Consider the following 20,707-nt stretch of genomic DNA (forward strand, 5'->3'; position numbering starts at 1 on the left):
GAGTTTATAAGCGGTAGTTGTGTTCTCTGAGAGCCATGGGAAAATCTTAAGGGCAGTTTCAGCTTGCAGAAGTCTTTTTGTTTTGATAATCAGATAGGACTGAAAATAATTGTTCCTCAGTAGAAATAGTCAAAGAAATGTTGCAGGCATTAATAGCTGTTTTTATCAGTTGCCATTTAAATTGCTGAGAATGAAAATTAAAACAAATAGTGATGAATAGCATTATTTTTTGAATATTAATGTTGGTTTCATACAGTATTAAAATATAATATTTCAAGTCAAAAGAGGCTTTTGTGTACTTACATATATATATATGAACTACTAATTTTCAAGCTTTGTCTCACAAAGGCATAAAAATATTTCTAAGTCAGACCTTGTGAAGTCATTAATACAAAAAGGGGATTTCTCTCAGGTATGTTTATTTTGCTGTGCAAACAGCAGCACCAGAGACTTTAAAGACAATTTTAAGTATACATTGATTATTTGCAGGTTTATTCCGGCTTTGTGAGCACTTTGAAGTGTAAACATCTAATTCTATAGAAATTTAATTCTGATGTTATGCAAATTCAAAGCATTTATTACTAAAATTCATTTCAAACAACCTATTATCCATCACCTGTATTTTTTGTATACTCAGCCATGTGGGGTTCTTCCGTGGGTATTGTTATCTCCTCTGGACTGAGTTCAGCAAGCTCAGGGTGTGAGCAAGGCAGCTACATGAGCAGTATGATCTCACATAAGAGAGAGAACAACCAGGTAGCCTAAACTGCACTGGTTCTGTCTTAGTTCTGCTTACCAGTCATTTTCACAGAAACAGACAAAGAAAATAAAAAACAAAACCACCTGGAACCAGTCATTGAAATCTGATTGAAAAGTACTCCTGGGAGAAGTTAAAAATGTTATTTAGTGTTTCCATAGATATTCATACACCCTGGTACTTAAGAAAGATAAACATGTCAGTTGTTTGCTCGGTGGCACCATCAAATGTCTGAAAGACACTGTCTAGTGGCTTGTAATATTCTGATCTTTTTCTTCATTCAACATCCTTTAGTAGTCTACCCTGAGGTGAAAAAGATGAATGTGATATGTTGTTCATCAAAAGGGAGAGGTCATGCCCTCCAGCGTTATCTGATTTTTTTTTTTTTGACCCATTTATATTTTAGGGCATGAAAAATATATGCTGTGTACATTTAGAAGAGGAAAGAAAAAAAGCCATTAATCAAAAGATAAGTCCTAAACCCAGTCAAGCTACTAGGCTTTAAAATAAATGATGTTTACTTTCTTGTCACCTGAGTGCTGAGCTTGCTGCATTGCACTGTTATGTATTTTTAACCCTCAAAACCCCCCAGAAATTTCATCCTAAATTAAAATTTGCAGCCTTCTTGTGCCTGTTCCTAAATTGAGTAGGTGAAAAATGAACGGGTAGGAATTCAAATATGATCATATATCAAAGATTTTTTTTTTCCAGAAAAAGAAAGCAGAACCCTACTGGTTGCAGTTACACAAGAGTAAAAGGAGGAAGGAATGATGACAGTGTGATCTATAGTAATTTTTTTTAGTCAGGAAATGTGTGAGACTTGCTCATTTTCAAAGTGTTTGCTGAGAGCTGCTCTGTTGAGAGTGTCAGGGATGATCTGAAGCTTCTCAGGTCAGCTGTAAAAGGCTTCTGATATCAGCAGGACTGAGTCTCCTCAGTGTTAAACCTGGCAATCAAATGAACCTGCTCAGGGATATGCTAAATTGCTCCAAAAATGAGTTATGTGGTGGGTAAATAAGAGAAGTCTACAAGAAGAAGAAGAAGGCTCAGTCAAGTGAGGAAGGTGGATTGCTTCAGATAACACAAGACATCTTTTTCATCATCTAGCTACCATAGCTATTTATCAGGGAAATGCTTAATGCTGTGTAAAATGCACACATCCCTTGTGCATTTCAGGGAGTTGGCCACATGCTCTGTAGCTACTCTAGTTAATTTTTAATTTTTTTTTTAATTACCCAGTCAATATCCTGGAAGACAGGACTAGCGTGAGCTTTATTTGTACTGATTCCTACTCATAATTTCATACGCACTCCCAAAATTAATATAGATTGGTATCTAATACTGCAGTTTGCATCCAAATCCATCTTTGTAATAACAGCTGCATAAGGTCTTTCTTGGAAGAAGTCTGTGCTTTCTAAATGCTAATCACCTCTATTAAAATGAACAAATTCAAATTTTAATGAATTTTAAATACACATAATTGTGCATTCACTTGAATAATTTAAGAGATGCAAAAAATCCCAACTTCTAATGTTGACATTTTGACAAAGGCACACAGTTGCCCAATTAAGGTTCAAATTGACTTTGTCGTTAGAAGAATTTATTTCAATAAACAGCTACTTAGCAGCCTTAAATAAGTAAAATGAGTGCTTTGAAATAAGCTGTGACTATTAACATATGACACTGGATGAAAATCTGAATGGGTGAGACAAAATTTTTATCTGGATTAGTAGATTATAAAAAGAAGAACCCTAGAAAAGCAACACATAGTTCTTTACCTGTTTGGAAAATTATCCTCTATCTATATGTAGCCATCATTTTTCAAATCTATGGAGGGAGTGAAGGTCTGAAGCAGTCAATATAGTCCTGATTTCTAGCAAGATCTGACAGATCTCATTGGGAATGTGCTAAGTTTTCTCATGGGTTGCTGTTGGATGTAACATAAACTGTCATGTAGATTTTTAAAACAGCACTGTTAATGTTGGACAGATATCTACAGAGGTCTAGGCAAGTTTTATTACTATAAACTTGTGTTTTTACTCTGATTGTGATGTTGCTTGCTAAGAAAGCAAATATACTCTAAGAAAGTAAATGTACTCTGTTTTCAGTCTTTGGTACCAGTTTTCAGTTACCTGGATTGTAAGTGAAAAGTCATCTTCCATAATTAAGAAGTATTTTCTGCTTTCTCTGACACTATTTACTTTGAGACCTCATATTCCCTCAATTTTTGTGTGGTCATTTCAAAAATAGAGCAAGACAAAGCCAAATGGAAAACCTCTATTCAGCCTTGGTCTGGTAGCAAGATGACAATGTCACTTCTTATGCAGAAGGAAATTAAGCTGTGAGATACAATAAATGTGCAATCTTAGACTGATTATTAGTAGTTAGGTGGTTCAAACATGAAGATGATCTTTGTTGCCTATAGCTCTAAGGTTTTAGTGGACTTATTTTTTTCTTTTTTTTCTTTTCTTTTTTTTTTTGTGAAGAAGATAGAAAGTAATTCACAATAATTTTTTAAACAAAGTTATGGAAAGATTATGAGGCTTTTCACAAACCTGAAAAATAGGGTAGGAGACATTGTGACTGCATTTACATTATGGCAATTTTTTTCTAGCATTCATTCAAAATTTTAAGTGATTAATTCTTCTGCTCTCTTTGAAAAAAAGGTCTTAGCATAAAAATCCTAAACCTTTTATAAGCAGAATTGATTTTTCCAACAATTGCATTATGACCACCCTTTTTTCCCCATTTTTTCAGACATTTCCATTGTGGTTTTTATTGTCTTTCTGTTAACAATATACTATATTGAATTTTTAGAATATACAGAAAATGAATTTTAAAATCAGAGAAAATTGTATTAAAACCAGGGTAGAGAGAATTATCTGAGTTTCTCATCCTTCATTACTTTCCCTCTGTGTTGTCTGACATACTTATTTGTCTTCTGACTCCATGTTCATCCTTTTGCCTTACAGGACAGTTTTTCATTATGTGAGTATGAGTATCAGACTTGTGAGATAAAAAGCTGTCACTGCATCTTCTCTGATCTGTGAATTGCCTCACTTTTATAATGTCACATGCATCTTACATTTCATTTTGGGGAAATTTTCTTGTATTTTTATGTTACTATTCTTCCTAAAATAAAATAAAATCTGTGTAAAAACTCAGAAAATGTTTCTCTGATAATCAAGGCTATTTAAGTCATTTTTAGCAATATATTGGACTGATATAAAATATGGCAATTTATCTTACTTGGTTGGGATGGCCGTGTGATTTAAGAACATATTAAGTTACAGGATTATGGATTTTTGATTGAAGAAATTGTCCTTTTACATTTATCATTTCAATACAGTTTTTTTTAAACTGTCCATGATATAACTCATAAACCTTAATGACTTATTGAATCTTTGTTACTGAACCAGCAGCCACTAAGTTAACTAATTTGTGTCACCATCTGATTTTGAAGAATGAGCTGCATGAGGTAAGTTAGAAATCAGGATTGCAAAAATTATCTTTTAGGTGGAATGTGAACCATAAATAAAATGCATTTTCACAACTCCTGCCACCTTTGTTGATAACGATCACCAGTGTTGTAGGGACTCAAAAAAACTTGATAAGATTAATAAACTAAGAGATTTTTAAATTTATAAAGGATCATGCTATGCACTGTGTGTTTGTGATTAACATTTATTTCCATTAATCATGTGTCTGTGCTTTTAAGCATTTATTTTCCAAAATGGAATTTCATAATCTCAGGAAATGCCATACGTGCCAAGTCCACATATGCAGCCAAACTGAGATATAGTCCTAAACTCTCAAGTCAGGTACCATATTCATCTACTATTTCAGTTTGTATGTAAGCATGAGCTATTAATTTTTACAGTTATAATTCCTTTCCAAAAAATAATTTTCTTTAAGTTTTTAAAAGTCAATTTTTTTTAGAAGTCAGAATGTTTCCCAGTAACATAAATGTTTCAAAAATGTCATCTATTTTACCTCAGAAGTGAAAATTGTCAACAGTTTCTCACCTTCATTGTATAAAAAATTGCAATATTTTGTTTAATTTCACATGTTTAGTATGTTGAGATAAGCAGACCACTTTAGGAACCTAAAAGTTATGATAGTTCTCAGAGTTATCTATTAAAGTAATTAGCAAGTGTTTGTTCAGTTTTGCCTTGTTTTTGAGAATATAGGCTATGCTATTTTAATCCACACGTGGATATGCTCATGCACTCAAACAACTTCAAAAGTGTTCCTAATTATAATCATACAGCCTTTGTTTAACAGTTCCTCTCTATGTTGAATAGTAGGGATTGAGTCTGAATGAGAAATGCTTTTTTGTACTAAAAGTTTGGGTGGAGCAGGTTGTCTGGAAAATCAATCTAATTTTTCCTCATGATCTACAGAGGCAAGGGAGAAATATCTAAAGGTGCAATTCCCTTAAATTTCATGGCTACTTTGGTTTTGAGTCAATTGCATGTGAAACTATCAATACATCTGCACAGCATGAGTGACTGTATCCTGTTATTGTGAGGAATAGTAGACGGAGAAATATGAAAGAGAAAAACCCTAAGAAGGGATTACATACAGTGTTACAGTGATATTAAATATCATCAGTCAAGATGATATCTTACTGTGTCCAATTTTAATGATACAAATCAAGATGAAACCAAGTGAATTCAATTTAATTAATTTTGAAGCATGGATGTCTCTAAATTCCTAGAAATTAGACATCATGCCTTCTCTTTCAGTTGCAGACCGAAAAATGTGCCAAAGTTCTGCACACAGCTGTACAACTTTTTATTCTAATTTAACTCTTCTGTGTAACCTGCCTCAGTCACTAGGTCTAGAGATTCCAATCATGTCAGAGGGATGGAGATCTTATTTATGGATAACATATGAACCAGCAGAAGTGAGAGAAATTTGAATAAACATTGAATTGAAATAATTAAAAACTTCTCTTACTGTACCTGTCAGCTGTTTGTTTTGTTGGATTTTCTTTTTTCCCTTCTGAGTAGTTCTTCATTCAGGAATGAATGAGATTTCAGAGAACATGGCTTTTTAGTTATTGTATAACAATACTGTGTTTAGCACTCTTTTTGGTGCTAGAATATTGTGGTAAAGATCTGTCTTCTTTCTGACTTTTATAAACTTATTTGATCATGAAACGAGCAGATACTTCAACACATGTTCTTCATTGAACCTGAAGTTTTAGTGTTTGCTATTGACAAAGGAATTAAGTATTGAAGTGTCACTGTAGTGTGAAAGAAATGGACCTTCTCCCTGTCTCTGGTTATAGACCATAAAATATCCAATAAATTGTGACAGAGTAGTAGTGTTGATTTCATACAAGGGGATTTTGAAAAAGCCAATAATTTCCAGTGTGTTACATTAAAAAAATCCAACACAAAAGAAGAAAAAAAACCCAATAGACCCACCATTTATTGTACACATACACATACAACATCTGAAAGGATTAAACATGCAGTAAAAACATTCATTTTAGGGACTTTCATACCTTGGTACGCTTTCTAACTTGTTGGCTCTTTATATAGTTGTTGTTCTTTTACCTAAACTGTTTTCCTCACATGATTTTTGCTGACATTTAAGACAGAGAATGTCCCATACTTTGTTGGTGTAGAAATCAGTTTCGCAGAGATACTTAAAAATAGATTTATCCCATTAGCATCACTGTATGAAATATGAGTTGAACTATTTTCAACAGCAGTAGTGTACCAGAGCACACTGGAAACTGTATTTTATTTCTAATGGCATGGTTATAAATCAAACTTTCCATGATGTGTCTACTCCCTGCTCAGTGGTTCTCCAGAAGTTGGCATAGTGGTGACTCAGGCTTTTCTACTCTTTAAGGATTATATATTATATAACTCAAACTTAGTAGGATAGGTAGGAAATTACATCCTAAAGTGAGCTGGAATAAGTTCTAGTTCAAACATCTGTGTCAGAAGATCTGCAGGTAGTGGTAAGGGTCTACAGCTTTGTGGTTACTTATTAGCTGTAAATGAAGTCTGTTCAAAATAGTGACTGAAAACACTCTGCTAATCTGCTGTTTCTAAGCAAAAAGGTTTGAAACTCCTACACAGATATTTTTCAGAGGGTAAAAGAAAAAATAACATTTAAATTAATTGGAAATAAAATTTATAAGGTCATATTTTTTAATGCATAACTGTGTACTTGCATGTGGAGGCTGTATCTATATTGCTGTGTAATAGCACTTGCTTGACTTAGTATTCCTGACTAGTCGTTCCTTGCACTTCACTTGCATTAGATTTCACTGACATGATCTGTCAGCAAATATGTGGAATACGCCTTTAACATCCCTAGAGTATGTGGTTAAGGGTTTTTGTTGTTGCTAGTAAAAGAAGCAATTGTTCTCACGTTTTCAGATTGTCCTAACAGGCATCCTTTATAAAAACTGCCAATGTCCCATATTGTGTCAGGGGTTCCAGGTTTGCAGCTATGTTAAATTTGACAGTCATCAGCTTATGCACATGAAATATTTGCAACACAAGAAAATGTCTGAGAAATTGTCAACACTGTTGATTTTTTTGTCAGATAGTCTACATGGGCTGGACGGAAGAACGGGAACAAGACTCCCTTCAGGACCGAATGTACACACCAAAGTTTCTCGCACTGAGGGGATCTTCCCTGTATAAATTTATAGCACCTCCAGTAAGTATATTTCTCATGCTTAGTGGGGATAAATGTTATTAGATAAAATAATGTCGTGTGATGTGTACAAGACTTTCACAATGAGACATCACTCATTGGGTTAACAGGATTGCACCAAGCAGCATTGAAAAGTTCCAGGATATATGGTATAGAAGTGATAGAAAACAGCTGTTGATCAGATGATTGGGCATCTAACAAGAATTTCTTTTCCCCCACTTAACTGAACACTTAGAAAAATAAAAGAGAAATCTCCTCATGTTAAAAGGGAGCTTTAATTTTCCTTTGGCAGACAGAACAGGCCCGAAGCAAGATGGTTAGATTTAAACTGAACAATCATTCTAGTGAAACTGCTGAGATATGAGGAAATATCAAAGATTTTTACATGCTGTGGAGTTGGCAATATGTCTGTATTTAGATTTCATCCTGAGTGTAAGTTTTTGCTGCTTGAGAGCACCAAAAGGAAGGTAGGGAATCAAATGAAATTAAGTTAAATATATTAATTGGAATCTCACTGGGAACACTGTGCAAAATTTTACCTCTCATCTTATACTCAGCAATTTACTTTCTCAGTCTTATGGTACATCTAAGCTACAGTAAGGATCCTCTAACTAACTTTTAAGCCAGTTGCTAAGGAGACAGTAGCAGTCCCATGCCTGCAGCAGGGAGAGTCATGTGGATTAATTTTTCCTGTTTGTTGGGTGACCTTTCTGACTGCTGCTAAGCCCTGTGTTCGTCAGATCCGGGCTATAGCTCCTTCCTGCCTGAAACAGAACCATAGAATAGTTTGAGTTGAAAGGAAGCTTTAAAGGTCATCAAGTCCAACCCCTCTAGAGTAAGCAGTGACACCTTCAACTGGAACAGGTTGCTCAGAGCCCGTCTGACCTGGTCTTGAATATTTTCAGAGATGGGACTTCTACCACCTCTTGGAGTCGTTCAAAGCCATCTTGAAAATCTTTTCATTGTTCATCAGTAACTATGGGTGTTAGTTTAGCAAAAGGTTTAAAAACATGTGAAAGACGTGAGGAATGGAAGTAATGAACTGAAAGCTTCATGTGTTCAATGTTTGCACACTAGTTTGCTGGTGTGGGAGCCTGGCTATCTCATGTCTATTAATGGGAGTTGGGCTTTTTTTGCAGGATATTTTTTTAGGATCAGATTAAAATGTCAGATTATGCTAACAAGCACCTTAATTCAAAACCAGCTTTCCTGTCTTTGCCAGACCTACTTGAGCATTTGCTGCCTGTCAAGTAAAACCAACTCCATTCTAGGTACTAGATAGAAGCAGAATCAATGATGAGAGATTCTGTTCCATACAAAGGAGGAAGATTATTCATTTGTAAGAACTATGGAAGAGACCACAAGATTCTTTACTGAAGAATCATACATTTCTAGGAATAATATACTTGTAGGAGGCAAATGTCTGATGGGGGTTGATTATTGGGTGTGGAAGGAACATGTTCATATGAAGGATCTGAACCTTGGTGATGTAAGTAAGGAAAATTTTGGCAAGCTGCTATTGTATAAGATAAGAAATCCATCCTTGAGTTTTTACAGGTCTTGTTTCAGTTCAGCTGCAAGCACAACATGATTTTGTATTGCCAGATTCTGGTTCCTAGTCTAAAATAGAAAACCTGTTCAAATGCAGAGAAAAATATTTTCTCTTCATGGAGTAGGAGGGATGCAAAATGATAAGCATGCTTTTTTTAGGATAGAGGAAGAGTTCCTAAAGAGCTGCCTTAAAGATACAGAATTGTAGAATTTTTGGGTTAAAAGAGACCTTAAAGATCATCCAGCTCCAACTCCAACATGTAATGTATATAGTAATTGCACACTTCTAAAATCCTATTTTCTTTATGCAAACTTTTACACATACAGCTATGTTTGCTATTCTGCAGGTTTGTTTCTTCCAGGGATTACAAAATATTATGAACAAAGTTTCAGTGACACTCTTTCAGAGCTTCTTTTTAAGAGATGCATAAAGTGTAGTTAAAATAAAAACTGTTTTAATTATATGTGCAGTGTAAGCTACTTGGACAAAGTTGTTTTCTGAAAAGAGATGTCCCACAAACTTTTTTAACCAGAAAATCAAGTGAAAGTATTTCCCCTGTTCTCTGCCAAAGTCTAACACATTAGGGGAGCATGTGTTTAAACACTGTCTATCAACAGCCTCCCCCATCTCTTTTTTTATCTTCTTGATCAATAGTAATACTACTTCCCATGCCCACATAAAGGAGCAGTCCTAATGTTTCTTATTTGCATTTTGAAAGCTTTAAACAAAATTGCTTCTTTACTATTATTTTTTCTCTTATTTCCTGGTACATTTCCTCCTTTAGAATTATGATTTGTGTCAGGTCTGGTGGGGTTCAATTTCTTCCAGTTTATAATTGGAAATTTACTGAGAAAGAGCCATTACACCCTTTCTTTTTTGTAATTAAAATATGAAAAGTGAGCAGGTGCAGCAGTTTCTATGGGTGTCTTAACTCTATGGTTGCTTTTGCTTTGCACGTATCTCTACAGAAAGAGTTTTGGTTTGACCTGAAAGGAAGTCCCTTTACAGGTACAAACAAAAGCAGAAAACTAGGGGAGAAGGGGGAGCTCTTATACTTTCCTCCAAAGTATGAAGCCTACAGTAAAATTTTAAAATAGCTCCAAATGACTTTGTGCTTCAGCAGCAATGGAACTGCTTTTCCTCATGGGGCAATATGGGTTCAGTTGGAGTGACTGGTGTTTTGGGCTCAGTGGGGCAGTAGCAAGACTCCTTTCCCCATTTTTCTGTTCATGGTGAGAAGTTTTATCTTTTTTTCTATAGGAGGAAGAGTAGCTTTGTGATTTAATACCCACAGTTCAATAAGATAGTGAAGACTGCATTTGAGGATGACGGCAAATAAAGAAAAATTCTATTAGAAGAGGAAGTAAAACACTGTATTTTTGAACTTTTCATTCCTGCCTGTGACTTCCTTAAAGGACTTTCCATTACAGTAATGTTTATGACTAAAAATTAGTTAGGGATAGAATTTTCTCATACAACAGCAAAATAATTTAGATCTATTAATGGTTATTTTCTCTTTAGATAAGAGATAAATTGGTCTCATATAATATTTTCTTGCTTTACCTGTGGACACTCTTTTATTATACATTTTTCAAAGAGCTTTATCTTGAATTTTGTAGAGCCAGTAACTTACGTTTTCATCAACTTCTTTGTGCCTAACAAATTTAATGATACAGCTATCTTCCTCTGGATATGGGCCACTGTCCAAAGTGTCTTACTATTAAGATGATAATTTCTTTCATTTATAACCTCTATTTTGTGTTTTCTTTTGTATTTTGAGACTGTGAATATTCTCCTATTTTCTTCTTGCAGTTTCCTAGGAAAATATACACTGTTGTGAGATTACCTTAACTCTTCCCTCACTGAATATATTCATCTATCTCTTTCTGTCTTATTTAAGTCTTAACACCTGCCCTTTCATGATTTAATTTAGTTCTTTTATCTATGCACTTTTTTGTGCAAAACAGTTGTATAACATGAATACAGTTAAAAACAATTGTGAAATCCCAAAAACAAAGAGGAAAAAAAAGACTATTCTTCAAATCTTAGTTTGCTAGAATTTAGCAGTAGATTAATCTTGGTAAGAAAAAAAAGAAAATGTCAATCTGCCTCTTTTGTTTCATGGCTTGTTTTCTTCCCCTTGGGTTTCCAGGCATGTGGGGTAAGTGCCTGGGACATTGCAAGGTTGGTGTCTAGTTTTATGGATTTGCCAACGCTGTAGGTGACTGGGAGCAAATAGTGGCCTGCAGTTACAAGGAGGAAAGTGGTGAGAAACATCCTTTCTAAAAGTCAGGGCTCCGGCTCTGTGAGGTTAATTCAAGGGCTGTATCCTCTCAGGATCTCACTGCAACCCCTGCCAGTTCCCAGGGGAAGCAGCAGCATTTTGCATAGAGCAGGCTGCATGCAAAGGAGCTGCATTGTAAGGACAGGGAGGATGTCTGGTAAGCATTGCCTGGATGGAACAGTCTGTTCCCTGCTAGTTGTTGCTTTGAGGTGGTGCTTGGTCTTTCTGAATATGTTTTACTCAATGTAAATACTTTAGTTTTTTATTTTTAATAATGAACTTAATTCTTGAAATAAACAAAAATAACTTAATTTCTTTTTCTGTTTATTTTGTGTTTTGTTTGTTTTTCAAAGGTCACAACCTGGGATTGGACAAGAGCTGAGAAAACATTTTCAGTTTATGAGATAATGTGCAAAATTCTCAAGGTATGATGCTATGATGTGAAAGTATAAAATAAATTGCCACTTTGACATACAGGAGCATAACACTTTTTTTCCCTTTAAAGTCAAACATCAGAAGTCCTGGTGTCAGGAGATACAAAATGAAATTAGAAGGAATGGCAAAATTGGAAATAAACTGATTTTGACTAGAAAACTACCTTTTTTCTCCATTATGTTGTATGGGATTTAAAACTTCACTTTAATGTCACATTGAACCAGTGTAATATTTATTTTTCTAACTGAGGACCGAAAGAAACAGTGATCAGTTTGGTTGTTTTTAAATATGTTAATGCAACTAATAGCAGCTGCACTGTAAGATTTCACTAGAACTGAGAGCAGAGTCTTTAAAATATGCAATGCCATTCTTAAAACTTTTGCCTTACTTTTTCCAGTTTCTTCAGTTTGCCTGAAGTTTAATAAATGGGAAGAGATAATGAAATATGTTTAGAAAGTTAAAATTATGAGTAACAAATTGAATAAGGCCATTATTGTACATTGTTTTTAATTTATAATTCTGAATTCAATCAGAATTATTTTAATTGGTCTTCTCTCTGTTTTAAAAACAGTGAAAAACAGATGCTCAAAATTTCTCAAATGAGAAAGAAAAGAGGTGAAATCAAATTGCCTTTCTATTCATATCAAATGTTTTTCAGTTTGTGTTGGTTGCGGGTTTTTTGGGGTCAAAATTACATAAAAGGTAATTTGGACATTCCTGAAGTTTTATCTAGGCAGAGGCAGACTAGTATTGACAAGAAGTATGAAAAGACCATATTTTTTTAAAGTGTTTCCCATTGGGAAGACCTTTCACTGACATAAATGGTACATTTCCTAGGTTTTGTAGGTCACATAGATACACTTCATTTTCCTTCGGGAGGCAGATTACAGATAGAATGGCTCAATAAAATTCAGAAACTTTTTACATCTGAGACTTATAAAAAGAAAAAGAAATCAAGTTTATAGTCTGAAAAAATCCTTTTTGCTAGCAATCTGAAAAGTGAAGTTTTCTTTTACTGCTGTATTGGCTGTGAGGTCTGGAGTCTTCATCAAGGGGTAGAACATCCCAGATGCAGAATGTCCCTTCAACTTCACTGTGGTGTGTCCTTCAACTACCAAGTGTGTGCAAATATTGCCTCCTTAGGAGGGGTCATGTAGGGAGAGAAGCAACAAGACAAGTTTTTCACCCTGTGAAGACATTGCATTGAGGCTACATGTGAACAACACTCTTAGGGCACAGTCAGGCTTGGAGAGAGTTGAAAAATCCCATTTTTTTCCCACCCTTTCAGTAACCTATGATTGCTTCGGGCCTTGGGTTTAGTGCAGTAAACATCAAAGTAGCTCTTCTTTGTCAGAGAACTAAGAGTGCTGGATCCAGGATGACTCCTCCTTATGACTTATCCTAAGATTTTATTATACTGTTTTAACAGAAATTTACGGAATGGGCGTCATACAGTTTTCTGTAATTTAAAGGTCCTTCTTATTTTCATTTCTTCTAGCCATTTGCCTTTGTTGATGCTCTTCTTAATTCACTTGGACTTTTAGCCATTTTTCTTTTATCCCCCTTGTTCTCTGTCTCCTATTCTTGTATACCAATAAATTGATTATTTTTTCATCTCTCAGCCATGTAGCAGAAGTTATTAAAGCCAGTCCACAAAGCAGTAAAACCTAAACCAGTGCCTTCTTGGCAGTGTTGTGTGGAAGCACAGAAAAGAGTACAAAGATGCTAGGGTTTTTCTTATCATACAGCCCTCCAAACTGTCTGGGAAGAGGTGTAGATCTTCCAGCCTCAGTCTGTATTAACAGAGAGGCAATTCCAGTGCAAGTAATAAAAGAATATAATTTATGTGTTTCCTCATCTCTTTGTTAATATTCAGTTTTTCATTTATTGTCTGTAAATGTGGTCAGGCTTATAAAATGCTGAAATGTTTCAAACAGGTCCTTTAGCTGATGAAAACCTGTAAATACTAAAAACTGGAAGTGGAAAAATCATTGCAGTGAAATTGCAGCTTCTGACATAGGAACATTAATCTTCACCATATTCTAGTTTTCCACAGCAGGTGCTATAGGACTTAACTATGGTTTCAATAAATATAAAAGCAAATATAACCAAGAAAAACAGCTTCCCATTACACTACTACATTGAACATCTGTAGAAGCTCAAGGTTTTGTTCAGCTTTTATGCCAGCATCGTAAAAGTCTCCATTTAAGCAATGAGTGTTTTTTAAACACATTTGAACAAGACTCATGGATATCACTGAACCAAAGGCCACGTAAAAAAAAGTTACTCTGGTGTTTTGTGATCACCTTCAAACTTCTTCCCTTCTATATTACATCACATGCTACTTTTGTTATAAATCTGTTTGTCTTGGAGAATGACACAGCTTTTCTGGCTAATATTCACTTTAAGTAGCAGGACTTGCAAGTGGGCTGTGCTGACCTGTGTATGAATTAGCTCAGAAATGAGTAGTGCTTTAGAGTTAGATGTTATTACATCATTTACTAAGCAAAGTGTATCTTCATTATATGGCTTGCTTACAATTGAATGAGATGTTTCAAAAAAGTTGTCCATATTTAGACTTAACATTCATTAGGATGCTACTGTCACCCAAGGTAGCTGGTATTTTCTCCTTATGTACACTGGCAGTTTCAATAACTGTCCCTTGTGCCACAAGGACAGGACTTTACTTACTGTAAGTATTTTTTCTCCATTTTCAACTCCTTAATTGTGGCTAAAATTCTGATGAAGTTCACAAGAACAGTCTTGATTAGAGAGACTTACTACCATAAGTTTGTCTTCTTAAACAGAATTGTAATTTCCCTCCATTTGAGAAATTTCTTTGTTTCGCTTCATGACAGAAGCACTACAGTAGGGAGTGTGAGCTGCCACATCCTACTGAATACACATTAATATTTTAGTATTTCAGTATGAGAGAATAATTCCACTTCTGGTAACAGTAAAAATATTAAAACACTAAATAAATATTAATGTATACATACAGCAAAGGACTTCACAGATTTAATCTGCAGGAAGAGTATACAAAGATGTTAAATAAAACCCAAAACTTGGCTGCCACCATGATCAATGTATTCTTCATAGTTGCCTGCATGTGTTCAGTGTTCTTTTTCCTCTGCTATCATTCCAAAGACTCTGACTCCTCTCACAAACAATATAAAAAGCTCTGATGCCAGTTTCAATTTTTACAGCTCCCTCAGTCTCCAGCAAAGGGCAGGATGTTCTGCACCTTAATCAGAGATGTCAGAGATTATTATGTGATTTATAGCTAGTGTATTCATATTTATAATACTCATCAAATAAATCACTATTTTGTTGTAGCAGTATATCTTTTTCTTTTATTTTCCCCATCAGACTACAAGGAAAAAAAGAGTAAGCAAGGCAATAAGTCACATTCTTAATTCGATAGGGACCTTCTAAATAACCAGGAAGATCCTTAAAATTTGAAGCTTAAAAGTACATTTTAAAAAGCTATCTTTTGACTGTGTGAAAAACAGTTTTATTGGCAGAAATTCATTAAAAGAGTATTGATTCCCTAATTCAGTTTTTACAATTTCATGTAGTAAAAAAATGTAAAAGAAAAAAACATCAAATTCTCACAATCACTTTCATACACTACCAAAACAGTAGGGTATTATAAAACAAGGTTCTGTATAAAGTTTACAAAATACCAGATAAAAATACAAATGTCATAAATATAAAGCTCTTCATTGTCAAGATTTTGGGGATGAAATAATAATTTTTGACATGAAACCTAGGTAAAGCAGGCTGAATACAAAAATCACATTTTAATTAAATTGGTTTAAATTATTCATTGTGAAATAATGGCAAACAGCAGTGGGCTATGTTTAATGTAAAAGGAACATTTATGGAGATGCAAATAACTTAAGACCTAGGGGGGTAAATGCATAAATTGATAAGCATATGAAGTAATTTATTAAAAATTCAATAGATCTCTTGATTAAGAGGTGGAAGTACCTTAGCAGAGTGAAAACAAGGCATTGAAGAACTCTTTAACCCTGAAAATAAACAGGTAAAAAGTAAATTAGTAGAAATCAAAGTCAGGCAAGTTAAAATGGGAAAAAAAGTTAGAAACAGTAAAAGTTGTGAAGATTAGTCAGTGAAAGGCACCAGTAAGAGAAATTGATAGCGTTTAGACCACTCTTTTTTTACTACAAGTTTATTCAGACCGATACTAATGGGACAGTGACACTGGCTTGTGGATGAAAAGCTGTGATCCATGTTAAGCAATTTGTGAGGCAAGATAATCTAATGATACCACTTTTGACATTAAGATGTATCTATGAGTCATTTTCAACAGAACTTCTGGTGGAATTTGCTGTCGATAAATATTTCTAATTTATTCTGCAAGAAGCTTGTTTCACTTTATCCTCTACTTTGAGGAGTAAAGTCCCATTAACAGCCAACCAATTTTATTGTTCCAATTGAGAAAATATTCAATATACCAGAAAAGCAGGTACTTCTGTCATTAACTTCAGAAGGGCAGGTGGCCTTATCCTGTTCAGTATGTCAAAGCTGATTTAACTGTATATGTCTTTTTGGTCCCTCTTATATTTTTGATACACACCTTTAATGTGTGTTTTGAGAGTGTGTGCATGTGTAAATGTGTATAATGTAACAAGATTAAGTACTTTACATTAATCTAGAAATAGGTTAAACATTTAAACAATTTTTCCATACAGGGGGTAGAAAAATGTTTGTTGCATTTTTCTGCTGAATTATGAAGAATAACAAAAAAGATTGCACTTCTCTATCCTGTTTGCCTGAATTACTTATGTTCTTCAGCTCATCCAAGCATCTCCTTTTAATTGTGAGGAAATGCTTTCTATAGTTCTGTCACCTACCTCCTATCTTCAGTGTCATGCAAAAGTATTTGGAGATTCACAGTTAGAGCATGCTTTATTCAGCATAAAACAGGAAACATGTTCAAGTGTCAGATCAGCTCTGAAGTGAAATGTGAGGATAACTGTGGAAGGCAGTCTATTCTGGCAACATGTCAGGGTAGTGAATCATTGGTGTTTATAGTTAGTATCATTCACATCAGTGCAGCTATAATTTCCTTGCTATATTAATCAGGACCAACTTGGTGTCTCAGAAGACTTGTGATTCCTTCCTTATTTAGGTGTTAGTATGTGTAAAACCCTCAAACGTAGTTATGTTAATTTTTCCCTCTTAAATTGCCTGTAATTATGCTGTCCATTTCCAGTAAGACAAGTATGGGAAAAGGATGATATAAAAAGGATGGGAAACTACTGGGAATGTTAATGTATTCAGATAAATTGTAGAAATAGTGCCAATAGACACATAAACATATAAAGTGCAGGTACAGAACATATTTTGAAGTCTATCATTCATATGGTTTGCTCAATGGTGAGACTTGCATCCTGATGTGATTCCACTAACATACTTCACACATACTCAAAACTGCTCAAGGGGCAGAAGTAATGAATCCCTTTTATGAATAGGTTAATGCTGCATTCAAGAATTATTAGATTTTCAGCTGGGATTTAGCCAGGTGCCAGTTCTTGGGAAAAATGCTAAACTGTTGAATCTTTTGGTAGTAAAGAATTGAAGTAATTTGCAGTCTTTGGCTTGCCTTCTGTCCTACATTTAAGAGTATCTACTGTTTCCACAGAAAAGAGAATCTGTTTCCCCTCTAAATAGAATTACAGTTTTCTTCTAAGATAAGAAAAATGGTAATAGTCATAAATCTCTCCATGTCCTCTGGCATCAAGACCATCATTAAGCTGGCTTCAGTTAGGCCATAAAGAAAAGCTTCTATACTGAAATAGAGCTCCTGACAAGGCCACTGAATTTTCTCTACTGGATCCTTTTAAGTGCAAGCTGGTGTTTAGCTGCTCCTACCATGCATGGAGATGGGCGATAGATGGCTGCACCTCTTGCCAGATCATACATGTTTTCTGTGATTCTGCATGCGATTTCAGTTAATTTCTCCTCAACATGGACTTAGTTTCACAAGCCCTAATCTGTGTTAATCTGGATAAATTTAATGGGCCCTGTATGTTAAAGGTGTTGATGTTGCTGTAACTCTACAGTGCCAGGTGCACTCTACAGTGCTTTTTTGAAAGCAAAGAGGCAGTGATATTATGTGCATGATAACTACTATTCTGTGAAGGCTTGCTAATTTTTTGTTTGGTTCAGAAAGGAAGGACAAACAATATTTGAAATATAAACTTATGAAATAAGGCTTTTGATGTTTAACTTTGGAGAGGTTTCTCATTTTTTGTTAACTCCCATCCCCCCACCTTGTTCTGACATTTTTTATGCAATATTAATATAAACTGTCCCCTTCTGGGTGAAAAATAAATCAGTTGCATTGGGCTAGGACTGCCAATCTCAGAGTCTGATCCTTCTTCCTTGAAGAAATAACAAGATAAATACACAGAGGAAAAGAGTAAGAATAACAGATACAGAAAATAAATGTTTAAATTACTTCTGCAACCTCTCTGTTTCAGAAATTGCTTTTTGCTGCCTGTCTAGTTATGAGACTGACAGTGCTGTTGCAACATCCTTGAAACGCAAAGCCAAATTAACTTTTAACATAAGGTAAAAGGAATGTTGAAAAGGAGCAGAAATATGGTATGAAATATAAATACTGTGTAAGGATACTTGGGAAAGACAAGTGTGCGTCTTAAATCCAAGATGCTTGAGATTTATCTGAAACTTGAGATTTTTCCTTTCATTGTCTTAGTCTAATTCAGGGCATTTCTAAAGACTGGAGTGATTCAGTAGTTCAATATTTTACTCACTAATAAATTCAGATGCATCAGTTTTAGTAGATTTCTTGGTGCAGCATTTTTCTCTAATTTATTAATTTTCTCTTATTTTATGATCATGGACTTTATTATTTTAGTTTTTCCTATCTTTATATCTGGAAATTGCAATAATTAAATTTAGCTTGAGATGTTGCAGTTTTATTGCACAAAGAATTTGTGACTATGGGCATTATCAGCAGTGATAATTCTGTATTTTTTCACCGGAACTGTGTCCCATTCCTCATATGAAATAAATTGTTCCTGTCTTGGGGCAACTTCAGAAAACTTCATTTGGTGCATTCTTTTCACAGAGGAGATCTACATGTTGATTACCCTCAACAGCCAGAGCCAGCAGTGAAAGCAGAAATATTAATTTTCATAACAAATTTTTATCTTGTTGCTTTATGATAGTACCTTTTTTTGCTATAGTCCCTTTTCATTTTTTTTTTCTGGGCACTATTATAAAGTACATGTAAAATATAATTTTTTGCACATTTGCTTATACAAACTTTCTGACAGATTGATATTCAACAAAAATGCTTTTCCCTATGCTGCTCTAATGTACTCTCACCCTGACATAATGTATTGACAAGCTATTTGAGTAAGTAAGGAATTCTGTCCAAAAAATAAAGGAAGATAAATAAAAAAGAGTGTGCAGTCAAGTAGGTAATTCTTTTGATATAATGAATAATCGATTTGATGGGTAATTTCCAAACTTTTATTTAATCAGATTTAATTTTCATTTTAACGTTTGTGTCCTTTGTGAGGAAGACCTTTAAAAGATCTTTTCCTGCCTTTAAAACAAATACATCTAAAGTTGGGGAACAAAACCCAAACAAAAAACGTGACAAAAAAAAGAATTATAAGGACTTTTCTCCACATCATTTCTCTGTCCAATTCTGGTTTTGAGTCAGATGATTTTTCTCTCCTTGAAGAAGTTCATAGTCATTTAAAGTAAAAGCAGAGTATCTTGTTCTCACTTACCATGGTCAGTAGTATAACAACTCCTAACAGCTGTGAAAACAGGGAAGGTTCTCTTCCTATACACTGTGGGTATGCAGCACTTTCAGGATGAAATCTTCAAAATGGTAACGGTGAAATTTTGCCCAGAACAACTACGTTTTTTGGTAGATCTTAACTTTTCTTCCCAAGGGCAGCAAAAGTGTCCCTGTCCCTGAATGAGCCATTGCTATTCCAAAGAATGGAGGTCTCAGAGCAGCCCAAAAAACAGATTCAGGGGCTGATGCTTCTCTGTTTCTTTCTTTTTAACTTGGACAATCCAATTTCATTCCTTTTTCTAATTTATTTTACAGAACTGATTCAGCTGTTGAAACTATAATATAAAATACAAAAATGTCCTCAGGTAGACAACTAACATGGGAAAAAAGCCCTTAGCTGCAATTATTTAAATTTGAGAAACTACTAAAAAAAGGGGTCAGAATGAAAAGATGGGATCACTCTTTAGCACTGCTATCCATGATAATTATGTTTACTCTTACAGGATCTGTTCTTAAACTTCATTTCCAGCAAATAATGTCTCAAAGTTTGGAGAGGTACAAAACCTTAAAAACTCTCCAAAGAGATGATCAGGGCATTTTTTAATATCTGTTTGTATTTATACCAGTCTCTGATTTCTCTGTAGCAGAAAATAACCACTAATGATTCTCAGGAAAGTATTAGAATAATTAATTTCCTCAAAAGATTAGTTAGTTTTATAAACATGTTGAAAATTTTCATTTTATAGCATAAAAATAAACAAGTTTCTCAGAAGAGTTCATTAAGAAATAGACACAATTATGGCACTGGCTCAGAGGAACCTATGTTCAGACTCCTGCTCTGATTCAGGTGAGGATCTTCAAGACTGCAGCCTCTTTTAATCAGGCAGAATAGGAAATTAATTTTCCTATTCAGGCAGAATAGGAAAGTGATTCAAGCTTACTGCTGAACCTAATAGATTACAGGGGATGAACCTTTCTATTTCTCTCCACCCATCAGACAAGTCTTTCTAATGGAAATTTAATTGAAAGTAAAAATTATCCTGCAATTATAAACAGTTTTCCTCTTGAGAAACCTTCTATTTTTTGTGTGAAATCTGAACATCAGAATATCTATATATCTATATATCTGTAGATCTGTATATCTATATATCTATATATTTATATATCTATATATCTATATAT

General features: G+C 34.5%; 1 protein-coding gene across 3 annotated transcripts in view; it reads left to right on the forward strand.

The window, feature by feature from the left end:
• SNTG1 (syntrophin gamma 1) overlaps window positions 1-20,707 on the forward strand; it is a 324,602-nt gene that overhangs the window by 265,707 nt on the left and 38,188 nt on the right. For all 3 annotated transcript variants that reach the window (XM_085052813.1, XM_085052812.1, XM_085052814.1), the window contains 2 exons: window positions 7,331-7,447; window positions 11,634-11,705. In XM_085052813.1, the coding sequence (XP_084908939.1) occupies window positions 7,331-7,447; window positions 11,634-11,705 (189 nt within the window). The remainder of the gene's footprint in view (window positions 1-7,330; window positions 7,448-11,633; window positions 11,706-20,707) is intronic.

The sequence above is a fragment of the Lichenostomus cassidix genome, chromosome 2, assembly GCF_008360975.1.
Source record: "Lichenostomus cassidix isolate B80296 chromosome 2, HeHo_3.0, whole genome shotgun sequence".
Taxonomy (NCBI): domain Eukaryota; kingdom Metazoa; phylum Chordata; class Aves; order Passeriformes; family Meliphagidae; genus Lichenostomus; species Lichenostomus cassidix.